The 20,135-nt window shown below is 42.2% G+C and overlaps 1 protein-coding gene across 9 annotated transcripts in view; it reads right to left on the bottom strand.

Annotated features, from left to right (window-relative positions):
• LOC124393153 (spermatid perinuclear RNA binding protein) overlaps window positions 1–20,135 on the bottom strand; it is a 76,119-nt gene that overhangs the window by 4,482 nt on the left and 51,502 nt on the right. For 8 of the 9 annotated variants that reach the window (XM_046860629.1, XM_046860621.1, XM_046860626.1 and 5 more), the window contains 12 exons: window positions 17,537–17,631; window positions 17,024–17,119; window positions 16,407–16,518; window positions 13,886–13,983; window positions 11,501–11,606; window positions 10,997–11,080; window positions 9,660–9,868; window positions 8,026–8,172; window positions 6,946–7,080; window positions 6,720–6,860; window positions 5,929–6,061; window positions 5,382–5,432 (listed from right to left, as the gene is read on the bottom strand). In XM_046860629.1, the coding sequence (XP_046716585.1) occupies window positions 5,382–5,432; window positions 5,929–6,061; window positions 6,720–6,860; window positions 6,946–7,080; window positions 8,026–8,172; window positions 9,660–9,868; window positions 10,997–11,080; window positions 11,501–11,606; window positions 13,886–13,983; window positions 16,407–16,518; window positions 17,024–17,119; window positions 17,537–17,631 (1,407 nt within the window). Of the gene's footprint in view, window positions 1–764; window positions 1,305–5,381; window positions 5,433–5,928; window positions 6,062–6,719; window positions 6,861–6,945; window positions 7,081–8,025; window positions 8,173–9,659; window positions 9,869–10,996; window positions 11,081–11,500; window positions 11,607–13,885; window positions 13,984–16,406; window positions 16,519–17,023; window positions 17,120–17,536; window positions 17,632–20,135 lie in introns of those variants that run through there. The other variant, XM_046860630.1, reaches the window with a different exon arrangement.

The raw sequence follows: 20,135 nt of genomic DNA, 5'->3' as shown, positions 1-20,135 counted from the left end.
GAGAGAAGAGAGAGGGGTGGGGAGAGAGAGGAACAGAGAGAGAAGGGAGAGAGAGGGATAGAGAGAGAAGGGGAGAGAGAGGGATAGAGAGATGGGGGGCAGAGAGAGAGATAGAGAAAGAAAAAGAGAAGAGAGAGAGAGAGAGAGAGAGAGAGAGAGAGAGAGAGAGAGAGAGAGAGATGGTGGTTCTCTTTGGTTAGTGATGGCCACATTTTCCTGTCACAGACCTGCACAAACACGTTTCGATTCGAATGGCGTTAGACTCAAATTAGTTTCTTGATGTATGGAAGATTTCGGTGTTTATAATAAGAGCTGAGATTTCTGAGGAACTTCAAGTTTCTTCTCAAATATATTTGCTGTACCTGGTGGTTTGTGCTGGTCTGTGGACGAGGAAGAACTTTTTTTTACAGCTCACACTTTCAACAAGACGCTCAACAACAAGGAGGGAAAATAAACACCAAAATAATGAAATAAAACAGGACATAAAAGACGATTAGGTAGCATATCTCCATGGATCCCATGTTGCTGCTTTCGATTCTCCGATGTGTGCCGGTGACTGGAGGCTCCGGTGTGGTACCGCTTTTTTGTGACGTGTGTGTGTGTGTGTGTGTGTATATGAACAAGTAATTTACAGAGATTCTGCTCTAAACTCTGATGTGTGTGTGTGTGTGTGTGTGTGTGTGTGTGTGTGTGTGATGTTTCACAGCTAGATGAAAGTGTGAGCTGTGGGTTGCTGCTCTCTCATGTACACATCCAGTCCATGCTTTTAGCAGTTGAATAAGATAAAGGTTTATTTATCAACAGTAGCTTTTATTTAGACCTATACATCCCATAATTTCTGGCATCTTTACAGAGATAGTGCCTATTGCCAGATCGGATAATTCATCAATCTATCCGATAGAAAATGAAAAAAACAAACAAAAACAAAACAACAAAAAAACGTAATGGCAAAAAAAAAAAAGAAAAAATTCTATATAATTTAAAACTCTATGAATGAGGTAACAGTTCACAGTAGAAATCCTTCAAGTCTTTTTTTTTAAGAACTTAAAAACCTGCGTAGAGTCCGAAAATAAAAAAAAATAGAATTAAGAACAAAAAAAATCTTTACAAATGATTTAATGTCCTCGATGTGTTTTCACTCGGACGTGCGTTCTGACGTTTCCTTCTGAATGAAAAAGTTTGTGTGTGTGTATAAGTGTGTGTGTGTGTTTCGGTGGATCTCCTGAGCTAAAAGAAGGAGTAGTGAGGGATGGGGTAGGCGGGCACTTTCATGACAGGCAACAGAAGCATTCTCTTGGGCAAACCTAGAAAGAGAATGAGAAGAGTACTGGAGATGAGTGCGGGAGTTCAGGGATCTGGGGGGTGTTGTTGATGGTTAGCACCTTGTTGTATGAAGGTAACCATGAATGTGAGTGTGTGTGTGTGTGTGAGTGTGAGAGAGAGAGAGAGAGAGAGAGAGAGAGAGAGAGAGAGAGAGAGAAAAAGAGAGAGAGATCAGGGCGGGTCAGTAGACCAGGTAAACAGCCGAAGGTGAAACCAACAGCGTTAGTCCACACAGGAAAGCGAATGCAGAGGAGTGATGTATTGAGAAAATTAAACTTGTACTTTGTTTGTGTGTGTGTGTGTGTGTGTGTGTGTGTGTGTGTGTGGTCTGGGAAAACCCCTCAGGTGTGGATTAATTCTGGCCAAAAATTAAAAATTTAGAAAAATTCTAATATCATATAAACGATGTGTGTGGGATGTGGGCGTGGCCTATGGAATCAACTTGTTGATTGGCTCGTGAGTTGTTTAAAGGGCAGGGCTCCTTATACATTTGGTAGCAGCGTATTCTGGTGGTACAGAGTGCAAAATGTTTCTCAGCTCTGTAGCGTATGTGGTGTTTTTTTTGTACTCGGAAATGAATTTATTCGTGTGATTTTCCTTCTGATTTCGCTTTTGATTGAGGCTAGGTCGACACGAATCCGCATAAATATAAAAATGTCATTTTCGTCTAAAACGAACTCGTTTTCAGTCAAGAAAAGTTGCTCATCCGCACTGAAAGGTTCCTGTACTGCGCATACGCAGTGTCCATCTGACGTGTAAAACCGTGTTGTCAAATTCATACACTTTGGAGAGCGCTTTCAGAAAGCTACGTTTTTGTTGACTGAAAACGCTGTCTCTGTGTGGAATAAAACAAAGATGCTTTTGTTTTTAATGTGGAAATGGCCTAAGAAAGATCGAAGAGAATGAGAGCTCAGAGACGTGTGAAGCTTTCAGACTGATGTAACCGCAACGTGAGGATTCCCTCCAGACCAACACACAGATTTCTTCTCTTTAGTTCTATATTCAACTACAGACTATTTCAGATCGTCCTGCTGCGTTACACATCTCTCTACATGTACATTTTTGGTAAAGAAACTTCTGGATTGTTTGCCTTGCTCTGGAGTTCCTCAGTGTGCGTGTGTGTGTGTGTGTGTGTGTGTGTGTGTGTCTGTGTGTGTGTGTGTGTGTGTGTGTCAGTCCCAGTCCCAGTTTAGAAATCACAAAGCAGCAACAGGAGGCAGAGGTTTGGACAGCATCGGATGATTTGAGTGAGAGGAACATGCACACAGCTCTCCAAGACCAGAGACAACAAAGAGAAAGAGAGAGAGAGAGAGAGAGAGAGAGAGAGAGAGTGAGAGTGATAGAGAGAGAGAGAGAGAGAGAAGGAACACTGGTCTCCTACAGCACTATACCGAGCTTTCCTTCACCCAGAGGATCGCTCGTTATGTGGCAGAGGCAGAGAGCAGAACCATGGTTAGTTTTTCTGCTTCTTTCAGCCCTGCACATAAAATTAATTCAAAGCAGCTTTGGCCAGAAGATACCAGAGAGACACACGCTACAGAGAGACACACGTCCACGTCACAGAGCTAAAAATTGTATATGAACGTATATGGTGTGTTTGAGAGAGAGAAAGAGTGAGGCTAGACCTGTTGTTGATGTTTGTCTCAGTAAAGCTATAATACCCCAATTTAGCCTGAAGTTACAGAGTGTGTGTGTGTGTGTGTGTGTGTTTATATGAATCTACACCTCCTGCTGTTTCAAATATTATAGATAATACTCTAGAGCTGGGCCGATTTCCCACAAAAAAAGTTCTATCATGATACGATATCTATGATACAAGATTTAAATGGTAATTTTCTGTAACACAATGATTTCATGATCAAATTACACCCAGAATGTGTTCACGTCTCTCTGGGCTTCTGGGCTGCGAGCTGGTCTGTGAAAACCTTCTGCCACCATCTTCATTGTTGCCATGAGTTGCTTCTCAGTTTACAAAATGTCACTGGATGCAGGAGCATGACATTTTCTGTTCCAGCATGAAGATGCTCCTGTGCACAAAACCAGCTCTATAAAGATCTGCTTTCCATGGGTTGGACTGGAAGATCTCCTGCTATAGATCTCTAACCCTGTTGAACACCTTTGGGATGAACGTGAACAGTAACTGCACAGCAGGCCTCCTCACCTTCTCACTACCTACATCACTACCTGACTTTACTAACACTCTTGGGGCTGAATGCACAAATCTCTACAAAAATTTAGTGATGAATCTTCCCAGAAGAGTGGAGGCTATTTTCCAGTGTTTTCAGGGACTAAGGATAATATTGATATAACATTAAAAATCTCTTGCCTTTGAATAGTTTGCACCTTTTATGGCATTTCCAGCTAAAGATAACATTAACATGCCTGTGTGTGTGTGTGTGTGTGTGTGTGTGTGTGTGTGTGTGTGTGTGTTTACACACTAAACTGTCCCTGCATGTAGGTGTTTACAGCTTTTTGACGAGTGTGTATGTAGTAACTGTGCACGTGTTTACACTCAACTTTACAAGCGTCTCTTTATAGCCGACCACTTTACCCTGGAGGAGAAACTATGCTGAGTGTGTGTGTGTGTGTGTGTGTGTGAGTTTTCTGTGTGTGTGTGTGTGTGTGTGTGTGTGTGTGTGTGGTGCTGAAACAGAAATGCACCAGTCGTCTGCAGCTCTTTGGCATTGAGAGCACACAACGATTTGATTCCCGGCAAACATGATCACTTTCTAGAACATGACGTGAAACGGTAAGAAAATAAATCTACACCACTCGAGACAGGAAGTCTGATCCTGGGCATGTCTGATTACAGCATCAGGGAAACAAAACATGTTTACTCCAAACACACTCACATGGGTGTTGAGTACAGGCTAAAACACTGTAGATGTTGTGCTGATATTGTAAAATAATCAATAATAGGGTGGCAGAGTCACAAGGGCTCAGCAAATACACTAACGAAGGAACAACACTTTTTATCCGTTATTTTTCTCACCCTGTTCTTTATTCTCTCTCACAAAAACAACATCCACAAATTGTGCACACCTCTGTTTTAAAGGTAGGAAAACGAAGTGCTTTGTAACAGTCAGATGTAAAACTGTAACTGACACTGGAGACTCCTTCGATAAATACTAAAAAAAACGTCACAGTGTAATCATTAATCAACTGTTCATGATTAGCTGTTCTGAATCCACACTACACCGGCTTTCTGTTCTGTTTGCAGAAAAACAAATGCCTATATAAATATATAATAAATATATACACACACACACCGATCAGGCATAACATTATAACCACCTGCCTGTTAGTTAGGAAACACGGACCAGCCTTCGCTTCTCATGTGCATCAATGAGCCTCGACCGCCCACGACCCTGTCACCGGTTCACCACTGTACATTCCTTGGACCACTTTTGATAGATACTGACCACAGCAGACCAGAAACATCCCACAAGAGCTGCAGTTTTGGAGATGCTCTGACCCAGACGTCTAGACGTCATAATTGATCAAACTCACACAAATCCTTACGCTTGCCCATTTTTCTGCACATCAAGTTTGTATGTGTATATATATGTGTTAGAGTATGTCTGTCTGTCCATCTGTGTGTGTCTGTCTGTCCGCGTGTCTCTCTCTCCGCGTGTCTCTCTCTCCGCGTGTCTCTAGTCAGGGCTGCTTTGAATGAAAGCGGTATCTCAGTGCTGTAGATAACAGGAGCCATTCTGACACTGCAAAAAGAGACATGTGTCCAGACTCGGACATGAGGACATGGGGACCAGGGAAAGCAGGCAGACTCAGACGAGCAGCACCAACACACCCAGCCGAAGCGAAGCAAGGCTTGCTCCAACCACAGGAAGAACCAAAAGGTTATGAGCCTGTCCTCCCGTTGGCCAGGGGATCTGCCAGCACGGGTTCAGACAGATGGCTGGCTTTAAAACACGCTCAAGGCCCAATTAAAAGCTGAACGGGTTGGGAAAAGGAATAAGGGCGGAATTTGGACCCTAGACTCGCACCGGGAACAAGGGAGGGCGGGGCTTAAAGGGAGGGGGGATTTGTAGGTTACGTACCGTATGCAGGAGCGGCGGCTGCAGCACTGTATCCGTACGGGCTTCCGAACCCTGCAGGAAAACCAGTTTATACACGCTGTTACTGTTACGCAACAATATTTACTTGTATACAACTGGAATAATACACTCAAGATCAATCATAATAAAATATTACATTATATATTTCATTAAATATTCTTCTTCTGATTTTAATACGCCACAGTGCTGTGAAATTCGAGATTCTGATTGGTCAGAAGTTGATTTATTTTTCAACCACAGCAGCTCTAACAGTAGTGCAGGTTTATACCAACATTTATTTTCTTCTTCTTTTTTTTTTAAAGATGTAAACGAGAGAGACAAAAGGAGCACGAGGGGCAGCTGTTTATAGGTGCTGTAGCAAAAGTATGAACAGAAAGTCATTTGTTTGACTGTACTATAAACGGATAAAAAGTCGGATAACGACGTGATGTTTTTTATTGAATTAGTGAAGGCCGTTGCTGTGGTACAAAATTAATAAAACGCTCCACTTCAAGTGGGTAACCGTGACTCCGCATCGTTATAACCAAACCTGGTGTGACGTAGCCTGGTGCAGTGGCACTGATGAAGGCTCCTCGTGCAAGTGCAGCTCTCCCTCTTCCTCGAGCGGCTTGAGCTGCTACAGCAGAGGCGGCGGCGGCGGCGGCAGCAATCGCTCCCTTATTCTATAACACACACACACACACACACACACACACACACACACACAGACACACACACAGACACACACAGACACACACACACACACACACGTTTTGAAGCTGGAAAATATAACATTCCTAAAATAAAATCAATCCAAACAAAAATGTCACAATTTTAATCCAAATTCCACTTTTATTTATTTTATATACAATTCAATTCAATTTCAATTCATTTTTATTTGTATAGCGCTTTTAACAATGAACATTGTCTCAAAGCAGGTTTACACAGATAATGTGGTGATTAAACATAAATATGTTCTTTGTAAGTAAGTTTGTCCCTGATGAGCAATATACAAGTTAATGTAATTATTTTTCTATCAGATCAATCAGTTTTCAGATTCTGATCCTGGGTATTGGTCTCTATTTATAGCTCCAATATAAACTCTGATTTACTATTAGAAGCTTTGCTACACCACTTCCTGCTCTCCCATGGTCCAGCACAGCAGTGTCTTTGAGCTCAAGGTCAGAGTATTGATATCCGGTGTAAAGACCTTTCAGGAAGTTCTGCTCATCACTGCTCATGTTACCCGAGAGCTCTGAGCTGATCTGATCTGAGAAGAGTCTGGTTCGGTCTTCAGAGGATTAGAGTGGTGTTTATTGATTATCGATGATGGTGACTGACCTGAGGGAGGATTTTTTTCTTTTTATTGCCGGCAGCGTTGGGTCCCGAGAACAGTTTCTCCAGAGCGGCGAGGGCGGCGCTGGCTTTGGCTACTTTTTTATTAGGTCCTGCACCTCGGAACTTCTGTCCATCGACCTCCACCTTAATGAGGGGAAAAAAGTTAGATCTTGATTAGGTTGATTGCTGGTAGGAAAACACACGATGACAGATTTGTGATGCGACTCGCCTCCATGACGAAGCGTTTGTCGTGGCTGCCTCCACTCTCCGAGATCAGCTCGTATTTGAGGCCTCGCCTTTTCTCGTTCAGCTCCATCACTGGGTTCTTACCGCTAGCTGTCAGAATAGGACCCTGAGTTCGCACCTACACACACACACACACATACACACACACACACACAAGCTCTTTTACAGCTGCTCGTACACAGGATCAGTGCAGTTTCTATTTTACTCTATAAACAGCAACATGAATATTTAATTACACTTCCTTTCTGTGGCTTTGTGCACAGGTGCATTGTCATGCTGGAACATGTTTGGGTCACCTAGTACAAGTGAAGCTAAGCTTTAATGCTACGGCATCCAAAGACGTACAACACAATTGTGTGCCTCCAACTTTGTGCTGGGGAAAAAGATGAGTGTCCCAATACTTTTGGCCATATAAGTGACTCAGGCATATGGTCAGGAAGGAAATGTTTAGTGTGACATTAAAGGTGTTTTCACACTTGTTCTGCTGTTCGGCTTCACACTGTATGCATTTAAATAAAAGCGTGTATGTGGAGCTGCAGAATATCCTGGGTAGATCACGCTGCCTTCTGTTTTTGTACTTTCGGTTCTTTATTCATTTGCTTGGAACTTATTTTTGATATAAATAAAACAATAAAAAACAATACAGTACAATGGAGAAGACTGGAGTGACGTACGGAGAACGTGGCTAGAATGCAAACTCAATAAACAATTCAATAATTTGATCATTAACTACATGGAATCATCTTGTTTTATATCTCCAGAACACCTTGAAATTTCTGCAGTGATGCAACACTGTTGTATTCTGGCTCAGTTTTGCTAATCGCATTGATAAACAAGATAAACAATACACAAAATACATACAAGTACACACGTGCATGCAGCCTGACTGATTCACTTCCTGCAGGTGAGTCAATTCAAAGTCGATTTGTTTTCTCACTACTTTCCAGACCAGATTGTGATCACTGAAGTGTGTCTTCAACTGACTAAAAGACTAAACATATTATAGACTCTGTGTGTGTGTGTGTGTGTGTGTGTGTGTGTGTGTGTGTGTGTGTGTGTTTACCTCCAGTGTGCTGTCTGTGGAGTGTGATGTGTTATTGCTCGAGTGTGTCGATGTCTCACTCTTGCCCTCGCTGTCTGACTTCTCATCTGCACTCATGGAGTCCAGGTCTGTGTCAAAGCCTGTTGGGTATCCCATCGCCTGCAGCACCTGTCAGTACACACACACACACACACACACACACACACACACACACACACACACACACGCTGTACATCACAGGAACATACACAATCAAATGACTCTAAATTCATTATATAACAGGTTTTTTAATAAAGAATTCTTAATAGTTTTCTCCTCCTCTCTTCCTCTCTGTCCATCGCTCTCCATCCCTTTATCTGTCTATCCCTCTCCATCATGTCCTCTATGTTTATCTCTCTCCATCTCTTCTTTTCTATCTCTTCCCATTATGTCCTCTCTGTCTATCTTTCTCCTCTCTTCTTATTTCTCTTTCTATCCCTTCCTCTTTATCTATCTTTCTCTCCATCATGTCCACTCTGTCTTTCTTCATCTCTCATCAACTCCATCTTTCTCTATTTCTTATTATATTTCATCTTTCTCACACACTCTCTTTCTCACACTCTCTCTTTCTCACACACTCTCTTTCTCACACACTCGCTTCCTCACACCCTCGCTTTCCCACACCCTCGCTTTCTCACACGCTCGCTTTACCACACACTCGCTTCCTCACACCCTCGCTTTACCACACAATCGCTTCCTCACACACTCGAAGAAGAAGCTTATGCTGAGAGATTTGTTTTAAAGAAGAGACTGGTGCTGCTGTTGAGGATTTCAGGAACCTGTTATGTTGTTCCTGCTCTTCTTTTGAAGAGCGCACGCTTTTTACTGGTTATACTGAATTAGATTAAGGCAGAAAAGTGCTAGTCTGCGCAGCGATTCAATTATCAGCATCCTTTGGGCTAAATCGTTTGTGTGTGTGTGTGTGTGGACCGTAACCGGTGCCTTTTATGGCTGTGCTCTGAAGGAAAAAAGATTAGACCAGCTCTCTTCTCCAAAGTCTCTTTGTTCACAATCAGCCTGGAACGGCACGCATTCTGACCCCAGCATTACCGTGCCCATGGAGTGTGTGTGTGTGTGTGTGTGTGTGTGTGTGTGTGTGTGTATAAACTGCATGGTCACAGCTGCAGTCTATTGGCAAGCTGTGTTACATCACTTTGCTGTGTACTGTGTTAAACCTACATGACGAATTAACTTTTTTCTTTTTGTTTCCACGGTAACGCAGCCAGGGTTCAGGCTTTACATGGAGAATTTAACATGGAGGTTCAGTTTTATTTTTATTGACACACACACACACACACACACACACACACACACACACACACACACACACACACACACACACACACAGGGAGGATGCAGTGGAGACATGTGTAAGTTATCGGAGTAGGGGCAGGAATGCGAGTGTGTGCAGTATTTTTTGTTTCCGTCTGTATAAGTAAAGCTTCAGTTTTTGAGTAGGTATTGACAGATGATTGATTATTGAATATGAATCTTTCACTTACAGCCATCTAAACATCTAAACATCTTAACATCTAAACATCTAATATTTGCTCTAATATATTTCAAAAGTGTAACCGTGTACATGGTTTTTGGAGCGAGTTCTGCTTGAGCCTTACCTTAACAGCTACGTGCAGCTTTGCCGTTTTCTTAGAAGAGCCAGAGGCTTCGTAGATGGTTCCGTCCACGTCCACGGACATCGTGAAGACGGGAGCATGAACCGGACCAGACTGAGAGAGGAGCTTGTACTGCAGACCCGGACGGATCTGATTCAACCGCATGAGCGCGTTCATGGGCTGGTTGGAGTCTATTGCTTTACTGTCTAAAACTGAGAGAGAGAGAGAGAGATATATATATATATATAGAGAGAGAGAGAGAGAGAGAGAGAGAGAGAGAGAGAGAGAGAGAGAGAAAGAAATGGTAGAATAGAATAAGAGGGAGAGAGAAGGTAAGAGAGTTTGTTTGTTTGTTTATTTGTTTATTGAGCATACATAGTGATACATTATAAAAAAATGCCTTGTGAACATGTTACTGAATACAATAGTTTCCTAGCAGTATCGTAAAAGTTACAGTCCAACAAGATGTTTTTTTTAATAGTCAAAGGAACCATGAGAGACATAAGAAGCTTCACCCCGATCAGTAGAAGCCCACGTGTAAGACTTGAGTGGCCGAGGTGGAACCTGGTGTACACAACTAAGTCATGTCTTGATTTCAAACTATAAAATACACTTCTTTTGGAAGGTGAGAGACAAATAAGAGAAAAAACAGTGTGTATGTGAGACAAAAGGAGACAGAAAAAGGGGGTTGAGAAAGATGATAAATGATAATAGTGATGATAAATGGTGAGACAGAATGAGAGAGGGGGAGGAAAAACAGATGAGATGAATGAGAGGAAGACAGTTTGTATGTGAGAGGGGGGGGAGAGGAGGAGAGAGAGAGAGAGAGAGAGAGAGAGAGAGAGAGAGAGAGAAAAGACAGAGAAGAGGGGTGAGTAAGAGATCGAAGGAAACATCTACAGATCACATTTTGACTTGATCTATTGTGGGTTTAAACTCTGAATTCTGCTCGTCTTCACGCTGATTTGTGGAAACAGCGCAGGGCGTGTCTCTGTTCCGTTCCCTGAGAAATGAAAAATCAATGCCATCGACTCTCTGTGTGGGTCCTTAGTGAGAAACATCAGAGATTAGAAGGGAGAGGGAGAGGGAGAGGGAGAGGGAGAGCGTGTGTGTGTGTGCGCGTGTGTGTGTGTGTGTAAAAGAGCGGAACACCATAAACAAACAAACAACCAGAAGGACAAAGACATGAAAGGAAACATGATGTGAAGAACAAAAACAAGAGATGTGAGAGCTTCCTCAAAAAACAAATAAATGACAGACAGAGAGATATAGTGGTAGATGATATTACCCTCTGTGTGTGTGTGTGTGTGTGAGAGAGACAGAAGTAGAGAGACGCTCACCTCTTCGCAGGTTGCGTTTCATTTTCTTAATGAGGTCTTTGTCGTCCATCAGGCCGTCCTCGTAGGGCCTCTTTAACCCTGAACCTGAATAACAACATCCTCAGTGTTAATAAACATGATCACATCTCAGTCCAGAGGAATCACTATTGTTTATTATTGCTATAGTTTATTATTTTTAATGTTAATTCTAATTGTATTACTATTTTGCACATTTTGTTCAGCACCTTGGTTCTACCTGGTAGTTGTTAGGTGCTGTATAAATAAAGTTTGAATTGAAATTGAATTGAATTACAACATCCCAATATTCACCATCTGAGAATTACTGCTTCTGAGATTGAAGGAGGAGGAGTGTGTGTGTGTGTGTGTGTGTGTGTGTGTGTGTGTGTGTGTGTGTGTGTGTGTGAGAGAGAGAGATATAGAAAAAGAAAGAGAGAGAGAGAGGGAGAGAGAGAGGGAGAGAGAGAGAAAGAAGGGTGTGGGACAGGGAGAGATGCATACACACACCTTCTTTATCTGACCAGGGGTATTTTGATGAGGGTTTGTTGGAGGGAAGTGGATCCATCTCTAATACCTTGTAGATCTGACCAAAAGCCATCAGCCGAAGGGCGTGCTGCAACACACACACACACACACACACACACACACACACACACACACACACACACACACACAATAATACAGTGTTATAGTGTTGATCTTGTGTAATACACAGTAAATTGGCAGGTCTTTCATGGTACAACGCTGAGCTCCATGAGGCGTAAAAACATCCCTGCGCTTCTTTACCGCGTGGCCGTGGTGTTATTTTTCACCTTGATGAAATTCTTTGATCAGAGCCGTGACCCCGAGGTCACTCAGACTGCTTAGCAGTGGCAGCGTGTTCAGCAAACGCAGCGCAGCGTTCAGCGGTGCTGATGGATTTTCGGCGAAGGTTCACGTTAAGAGAACAAGCGTGGGTTCAGATGCTTTCAGAACCGATAAACAGTTCAGCAGAGTGAACCACAACACGGTGTGTATTAACACATCCATCTCACGCACTCCTGAAGCAGCGCTGAGGCATCGCTGAGCTGCGCAGGTCTCACACACACACACACACACACACACTCGCGCGCGCACACACACACCTACATTATACAACTAGAGCAGGAAAAACCTATGATATAAAAAAAGACCTTAAGGACAACTTATGTCTTTAAAAGTGTTGGATGGAGACCTCTGATTGGTCTGACTGAAGGAGGCGTGGCCTATGTACTCATCAATCACAATAAAGAAGGAATGATTGCTTTATACACAACTGATTATAGGTTTGAAATTCTAATATACGAAAGGGCAGCAGCCATGCAGTCAAATTGATCACACACACACACACACACACACACACACACACACACACACACACACACACACACACACGTCTCTGCTTAAGTCTGCAGAACTATTTTTACCACCAATTACTGTAATTACATCTGGAAGAAAAAAGAGGAGGAGAAGTCTGTGTGCTCAGTAATTCTCCTGTTATGACGGAGTAAACTGCTGAAGCGCTCACCGCCACGCCACCGCGTAACGTCACCACACTCCTCTCTAAAATCCCTGCTTACTAAACCTACCCACTGACACTAACGAGCATGCAGGCATGGAAACAATCTGCACAGAAAAAATAATAAAATAAAGCCAAATTAGCATTTTAGAGCTTCAAGAATGCAGGAGAGGGGAAAAAAGCTGACTCGCCGTTTCCTATACTACAAGATTGTGGAGTGTTTGCTGGTGGTGCAAATTTGTGTGTAACGAAGACAGAAACCTTGTGCTCTCGCTCAGGGTTACTCAGGATCTCGCCTGCAGCTGTAAGAGACTTCAAGTGCTTACTCTGTTTGTATTATTGGACGATGCTTTACTGTAAAAGAATAAAAAAAAACCCTAATAACCACTAATCAACAAAATACCATAACAAATTAAAAATGTAAAACAAATTTTCTTTAACAAATTCAAAACTGCAACGCAAACCCCTTGAAAGTCACAGCAACAACCGATCAAGCAGTATCCACAACAAACCTTCTAACTACACCCTCAGAACCATCTGACAACCACCGGTGTAAAACTTACTTTACATTAAAACAATGATTCAAGGGAATGTAAAGCTTCGAACATTTAGTTAACAGTAGACTGTTGTGGCGTTTGTTTATTCACAACATCGTATGCTGGACCTATGTCATGTGGTATCAGCTGGGAATCAGAATCAGATGCAGTTTTGATCCATGCCCGAGTTGTTTCGCAGAGGTGTATGATGTAAAAATGGTCATAATTAAGCGGAAAATATTCTAAAAATCGAAAAGGAGGTTGAGAAGTGAACTGAGGGAGAGGAAGAGCGGAAATAAAGAGATAAAGACAGGGATGAAATGTGTAGATATTCTACAATACAATTAAGTATTTTTGTATCGTTTTCACCTTCCTGCAGCAGAGAACACACACACACACACACACACACACACACACAGGTTTCTAAAGTGCTGCTTTCCCACGCATATTAAAGAGCAGGCCTCGAAGAAGCTCCTGTTAGATTGTGTGTGTGTGTGTGTGTGTGTGTGTGTGTGTGTGTGTTTAAAACAGCGGTAATGTGAAGACAGCAGATAAGATAAGCCTGTAAGTCTTTTTCTCTCTACGTTATTCTCTGGCTTAGTTTACACACACACACACACACACACACACACACACACACACACACACACACACACACTAGTCAGTAATCTGAGATAGAGCGAGGGATCTCCACTCATCACACTGCGTACTGCGTCCTCACCTGTCCCTCAGACTTATAATTCATGATCAGGAAAAGACCTGAGGTCAGATCCGCTCTCACGCTATCCGATATCGAACGTGTGCAGAGTGTGAGGTCACCTGTGCATTGTACGTGATGGCCTCCGCCTGCTCGTCCGTCATGGCCGCCAGCGTGTCAGTCGGCTCCTTTTCGCATGGGTCATGCAGCCCTGGTCCACCTGAGGACGGAGGAAAAAAACACGGTGGGGGTCAAACAAACAGCGCTAATAATGAATGAAGGAAAATGTTGGCCGTTATCTTGTTAGCATGCTGACACACAACGCAGGCTGCGACTGTCTCTGTAGCTCAGGACTTTCCTAACCAAAGGTCATGACCCCACGTCTAGAGAGACACTCACAATCTCTTCTTTTATTTATTTATTTATTTACTTAATAAATAATAAAATATATCAATTTCTCCATTCATCCAACTACATGCAATACACTGGGGACGCGTCTCAAATCACACACTTGTGTTGTAGTTTACTAACACTACCCTTTTTCTCCAGTCCCTTTCCTGTGCCTACAGAAAGCTCTGGTTTGTGTACTGGCCTTGTAGATTTTCTTGTAAACCCTTTTGAGTTTTGTGGAAACAATGGTGACAATGGCGGAACGTTTTGTAAAGAAACAGGGACTCATAGTGAAGGCATGATTTTAGATCGGACATACATTAGATGCTTGTGCATGAACACGTTTAATAGTAAATCGGTGCATGGAAAATTACTTCGGGGTTTTATTCACTCACGTTACTTGCGTAATGAAACGTGCAAGTCTTATATCGTACTGTACATCGAGCAACAGCTTCACAACCATTCATTATTACATCTCAACCACCTTTTAAAAACCTGAAAAAACAACTATTTGGACACAGCCAGACACAACCACTGAAACGTCATACCAACTATTCTAGCATTCAAATGAGATTATGTTATAACCACCTACGAACAATCCATCAACACCTATCAACACCCGAACAGACACCACAGATACCACCTAGTGGCACTGGTACCCTTTTAGCAACAGTCAGAACAACACCCTAGCAACCTCGTGGACAATTATCTAGCATCAAACTGAGATTACATCCGATACACACCCTAACAACCACCTGTTAACTCCCTACCAACTACTGCCATTACTGACTAACTGGCATATCTAAAAACATAAGCCTAAATAAATTCCTAAAGATTTTAAGACCATATTATAAGACATCAAACCATCAAACCACAATTGATGCACATCATTTTATTAAAACTGCATTTCTAAAACAGTGCAATGTTAAACTGTAAACCTTCAAAGCTACAGTAACAGAAGGATTGTTCATGTGCAATTGACTAAGAATCTACAAAACAGAACTAAAGTCCATTAACAAACGCCTGTTGGCCGCGTCCACACTGATACGGTTTTCGTTCGAACAGGCGTATTTTTCTCGCTGTTTTGGCCTCACACCGACACGGACGTTCACTGTGTGTGAAAAACAGAGGCTTTCGGAAACCATGACGTGTTTTTAGTAGTTGTTGTGATGCTTCAAAGAGCGGGAAAGTAAACAAAAGCCAGGCAGAAATGGCACGAGTCAAAGTGTCTTACGTTTTTGCTCATGCGCAGTAAGGACGTAAGCGGTTTTAAACATTTCAGTGCGGATAATTAACTTTTAGGAAACCATTGAAATGTGGACGCAGAGCATTTTAAAACCTTAACCCTAAGATTTTAACCCTAACCCTTAATATTTTAATCCTAACCCTTAAGATTTTAATCCTAACCCTTAAGATTTTAACCCTAACCCTTAAGATTTTAACCCTAACCCTTAAGATTTTAACCCTAACCCTTAAGATTTTAATCCTAACCCTTAAGATTTTAATCCTAACCCTTAAGATTTTAACCCTAACCCTTAAGATTTTAACCCTAACCCTTAAGATTTTAATCCTAACCCTTAAGATTTTAATCCTAACCCTTAATATTTTAATCCTAACCCTTAATATTTTAACCCTAACCCTTAATATTTTAACCCTAACCCTTAAGATTTTAATCCTAACCCTTAAGATTTTAATCCTAACCCTTAATATTTTAATCCTAACCCTTAAGATTTTAATCCTAACCCTAGATGCGGATTCGTGTAGACGTAGCATTTTTTTAACATTAAGCTGCATTAGATGCCAACGCCTGCTCCTTTACTCTACAGCTGCTGTGAACTACAAATGACTTCCAGTTTAGTTAAAGCTAGGTCAGGGAAGACGCTAGGCTAGCCCCGCTCATGTACAGCTAATTAAATATTAACGTCCACATCTTACACTATTAATGAATTATAACCACATAAAAGCATGTGAGGAGGGCAAATACACTATTTCTTCCTGGACACAGTGAGAACCAGGCCGTGTTAACCTTTTTTATAAATAAGATGATCCTGTGCTCTCGTAGTCCTGAAGAGGAGCAGAGAAAACCATTAATAATTATATCTCTGTGTGCACTCAGACTGTGTTTATAGGGGTTTAGAGGATCCATAAACAGAGCGAGGTGAAGGTGATTACAGAGTCGAGTAAAACGCATGTGTCAGGTGTGCTCCTGTCTCTCTGTGTAACACCTGTATGGAGGAGAAGGGCTGAGTATACCTGGGAGCAGGATCCCCGAGGCGAGACACTCCATGACCCTGCGCAAAGCCTCTCCGGCTCCCAGGGGCCGGTTACACGTCGCAATGGCCTTCTCACACAGCAGCTCCAACGGCTAACAACCACAAAAAAACATGCATCTCGGTAAAAAATCTGGAGTCAGAGGTACGACACTTATGTTAGAATTATTTAACAAATAAACTTACAGCTGAGAAATTTATAATCGACAAGGTGATTTCTATCTCTATTTTCTATTTCTATCTCAATAAAATATTGTATTCAGATAAACAGATATCAAGAAAGAACTGAGTTTGGGGGTGATATTTTTTCCCCTTATTTTTTCTATGTTCTAATTATGAACTGACAAATAAAAAGATTTGGTACACAAAAAAAAAAAAAAAGAAAGAACAATGAATTAAAAAAAATATGAATTTTTAAATTCTTTTAAAACAAAAAATGAGAATATTACACTTGAAAATCTATAATATTTATAAATATAATAGTTAAATTTTAACTTGATGAATTAGATGAATTAATAATTGTAATCGTTAATAAAATGTAATTGTAATGAATTAACATCATTGGAAAACAGAAATCGCTGTTGACACGGCAGCACTCACCCATCCTCTGAGCGGTTCCCAGGCCGGCACTCGGTTGCACATGTCCCTCAGAATCCGTAAAACGATCACTCCTGATTTTAAGCCGTTTACTCTGGCCTGAGAAAATACAGGTGCATCGGTGTGAGCCGGGACGCTAACATCACTCGCAACGCAACCCGTGACTTCAGTCTTACTCAGCTCTCGGTTAGTGTGTGTGAGTAAGTGTGTGAAAACTTGGATCTCTGATTCATCAGAGGTCCAGCATGTCATGGGTTCGGGTGAGGAGGGAGACGGGGGAGGAGGAGGAGGAGGAGAGTCCAGGTGAAAGCACTTTATAATTTTTTTAAATGACAAACAAGCAGGTTACAAAAAAATAAACAAACAAGGCAAAATAAAAGTGAGTAACAATTGCTTTTGTAGCCTTACGATAAGAACAGGAGTCATTACGTTTTTGTGGGTTTTTTTGTGTGTTTTTTTTTTATACACGTGAAGGTCATAAGGCTACAATAACAATGAGAGAAAGAGAGCGCCAACCTGGAACCATTTAGCATGTCGCAGAGAGGCCAGCGCCACCAGGCACCTCTGTCTATCCAGCAGGTCCGACGGCTCGCTCGCCTCAACAGCGCTCTCTATCGGCGAGAAGAACGGGACAAGAAATCAAATCACACGCACGCATACGCGCTCGCGCACACAAAAATGCATACACACGCACAAGATGGCTCTGTTAAGGTTCGGCAGTGGCACAGGGAGGAGGTGATGCCGAGTGACCGAAGTCCAACGCAGCCGAAATGAGATGAGAATTGACTGATCATAAGCCACGCCCCTCGCACGGTTACTGTTGCTATCCTGAACAAACTGTGTATATCCAAACATACACCGCTTCATTGCAGCGTGATTCACTTCAGTGCTCTGTAATACGTGAACTATGTGATCTGAATCTCACCGTCTGCTGCACTGCACACGTGATTTGTTTATTTGATTATTGGTCAGATTAAGGAGCGTTACACAGATAACTGTCGACTGGGAATAATTAGGCCATGCCCACAAAGAGGAATACATTTCACCTCAAAGAGGTCATTAATCTCTTTTCTCTCCAGATAAACATATCATGAGAACATAAAGATGTTTTTTGTTTTACGTCACGGCTCGTAGAAGAACCTCTAAACGATGACATGCTGCAATTTTGTCTGAAGCCAAGATGAGAAAAAAAACACAATGAGACGTAAGTAGATGTGAGCATGTCATTTTCATAATCTTGCTATATGTGATTAGCATGTCAGCTACACCTATTAATACATTTATTATAACTTCATGTTTGTTGTCCCCTGCAATTGTTTTAATACCAAAACATCTCTTTATATCTGAAGATCTAAAGCTTATTATAAAAATATGATTTTGTCATATGAGGAAATTAACCACGTATAAAAAGATCTTCAAGACCCAAACAAAAAAATAACCACGAAGAGCCAGACAAAATATCCCAGGCTTGGGATCAGTCAATTCGGTGCCATCTCATTGGCTGGCTGGAAACTGGGGCAGGAAAAGTGGGCGGGATTTGCTAACAGGTCTTAGCATGCCCATGCTGAGTTTCTGCGTGAAACTCTAAGCGGTCAGGACAGAGAGACAGAGAGAGTGGGCATGGCCTGATGGAGCGAAACATCAGGCTGAGATCTGCAGAGATCTGCTCGTGCTAAGACCTTTAGCGAATCGCTGCCAGACCACTTGGATCTTCAGTGGAGTAAATGTTCACATGCAGTGGGCAATGTTAGAACAGTTACATCTGGAAGAGAAATATAGAAACACACACACACACACACACACACACACACACACACACACTCACACACACACGGACCACTGTGTAACTCATTACCAAGCTCTGTGAGAACGATGTGCTGTACGGTGAATGTAAAGAACAAAGTAAATAAATAATTGAACAAATAAAGCCACATCTGTAAGGGACTGGTGACGAGAAATAAACGAGTGCAGGAGATTAATCACAGAGATCAGACGCTCATGATGAGAGCTTTCACCCCACACTTTCCCTGCACAAAAATTTATCAACCTACCTATAACCTCTCCGTCTGTCATCTATTTATTTCATCACTCCTTTTTACCTATTTTCATCTCTGTATGTCTTTATCCTTCTCCATTAAACCCCTCAACCCATCTCCCTGTATCTAATCATCTCTTCTCTCCGTGTCTCGGCAAAATATTTGTTATCACACCATCTTTTTTTTCCCACTAGACACCTTTTATTCAAATCTGTCTTACTGTCTCTCCATCCATGTCTGTCCCACTCTTAGTGTATCTGTTTATCTGTCTGTCTCTATGGCTCATTCTCCATATGTCTCTCCATGTCACTTTCTATATCAACTTCATTCTCAAAACCTCTCCCAATCTCTCTGTCGATCTCTCCATCCTGATGTCTGTCTGACTCTTGGTCTCCGCATTCCGGTGTCACCTGAGAATGGGTCTGAGCCTGGGTATGGACTTGGATCTGGACCTGAGCCTATGTCTGAGCCTGAGCCTAATCTTAAGCATGGGCCTGGACCACTCAACTCCATCAAAATGAAATGCTAACTATACAGGATGACAGGAAGCTGATGAAATGCTGAATCTGCTGGATGATCTCAGGTAAATGTGGTTGCTCTGTTCCACTCAGGTTTTCTGTTGGAAAAATCAATTACACCTGCACTTCCTGTTAGCTGGCAGATTTAGCACATGGATCACGGATCAGTGGACATCAGGTGGCCTTTAAAATAGCCACAGCAGGAGCGGACATCACTCAGAGTGGGAAGCTCTATCTGCTCATCTCTCGCACTGTGTGTGTGGGGGTGTGTGTGTGGGGGTGTGTGTCACTCTGATGAGTTTTATCTGGACTGTCGGTCAGAGATTGAGCCGTTCCTCATGGGGACGAGGTCTTTGACCCGAGTGAGAAATATGAGCAGTGATGTGAGCTTTCTCACTCTCTCACTCTCTCGCTCGCTCACTCACATCACTCACATCCCTCACATGCACAGAAAGATGGATGTTACTAAGCAGTGGTGCTATCGATCTCTAAAAGTGGATACACACTGCTCCATTTCCTAACCCAATCTCCATCCTCACATCTGAGAGAGAGAGAGAGAGA

The sequence above is a fragment of the Silurus meridionalis genome, chromosome 11 (assembly GCF_014805685.1).
Source record: "Silurus meridionalis isolate SWU-2019-XX chromosome 11, ASM1480568v1, whole genome shotgun sequence".
In the NCBI taxonomy this organism is placed as follows: domain Eukaryota; kingdom Metazoa; phylum Chordata; class Actinopteri; order Siluriformes; family Siluridae; genus Silurus; species Silurus meridionalis.
This window is presented reverse-complemented; position numbering and strand designations above follow the sequence as displayed.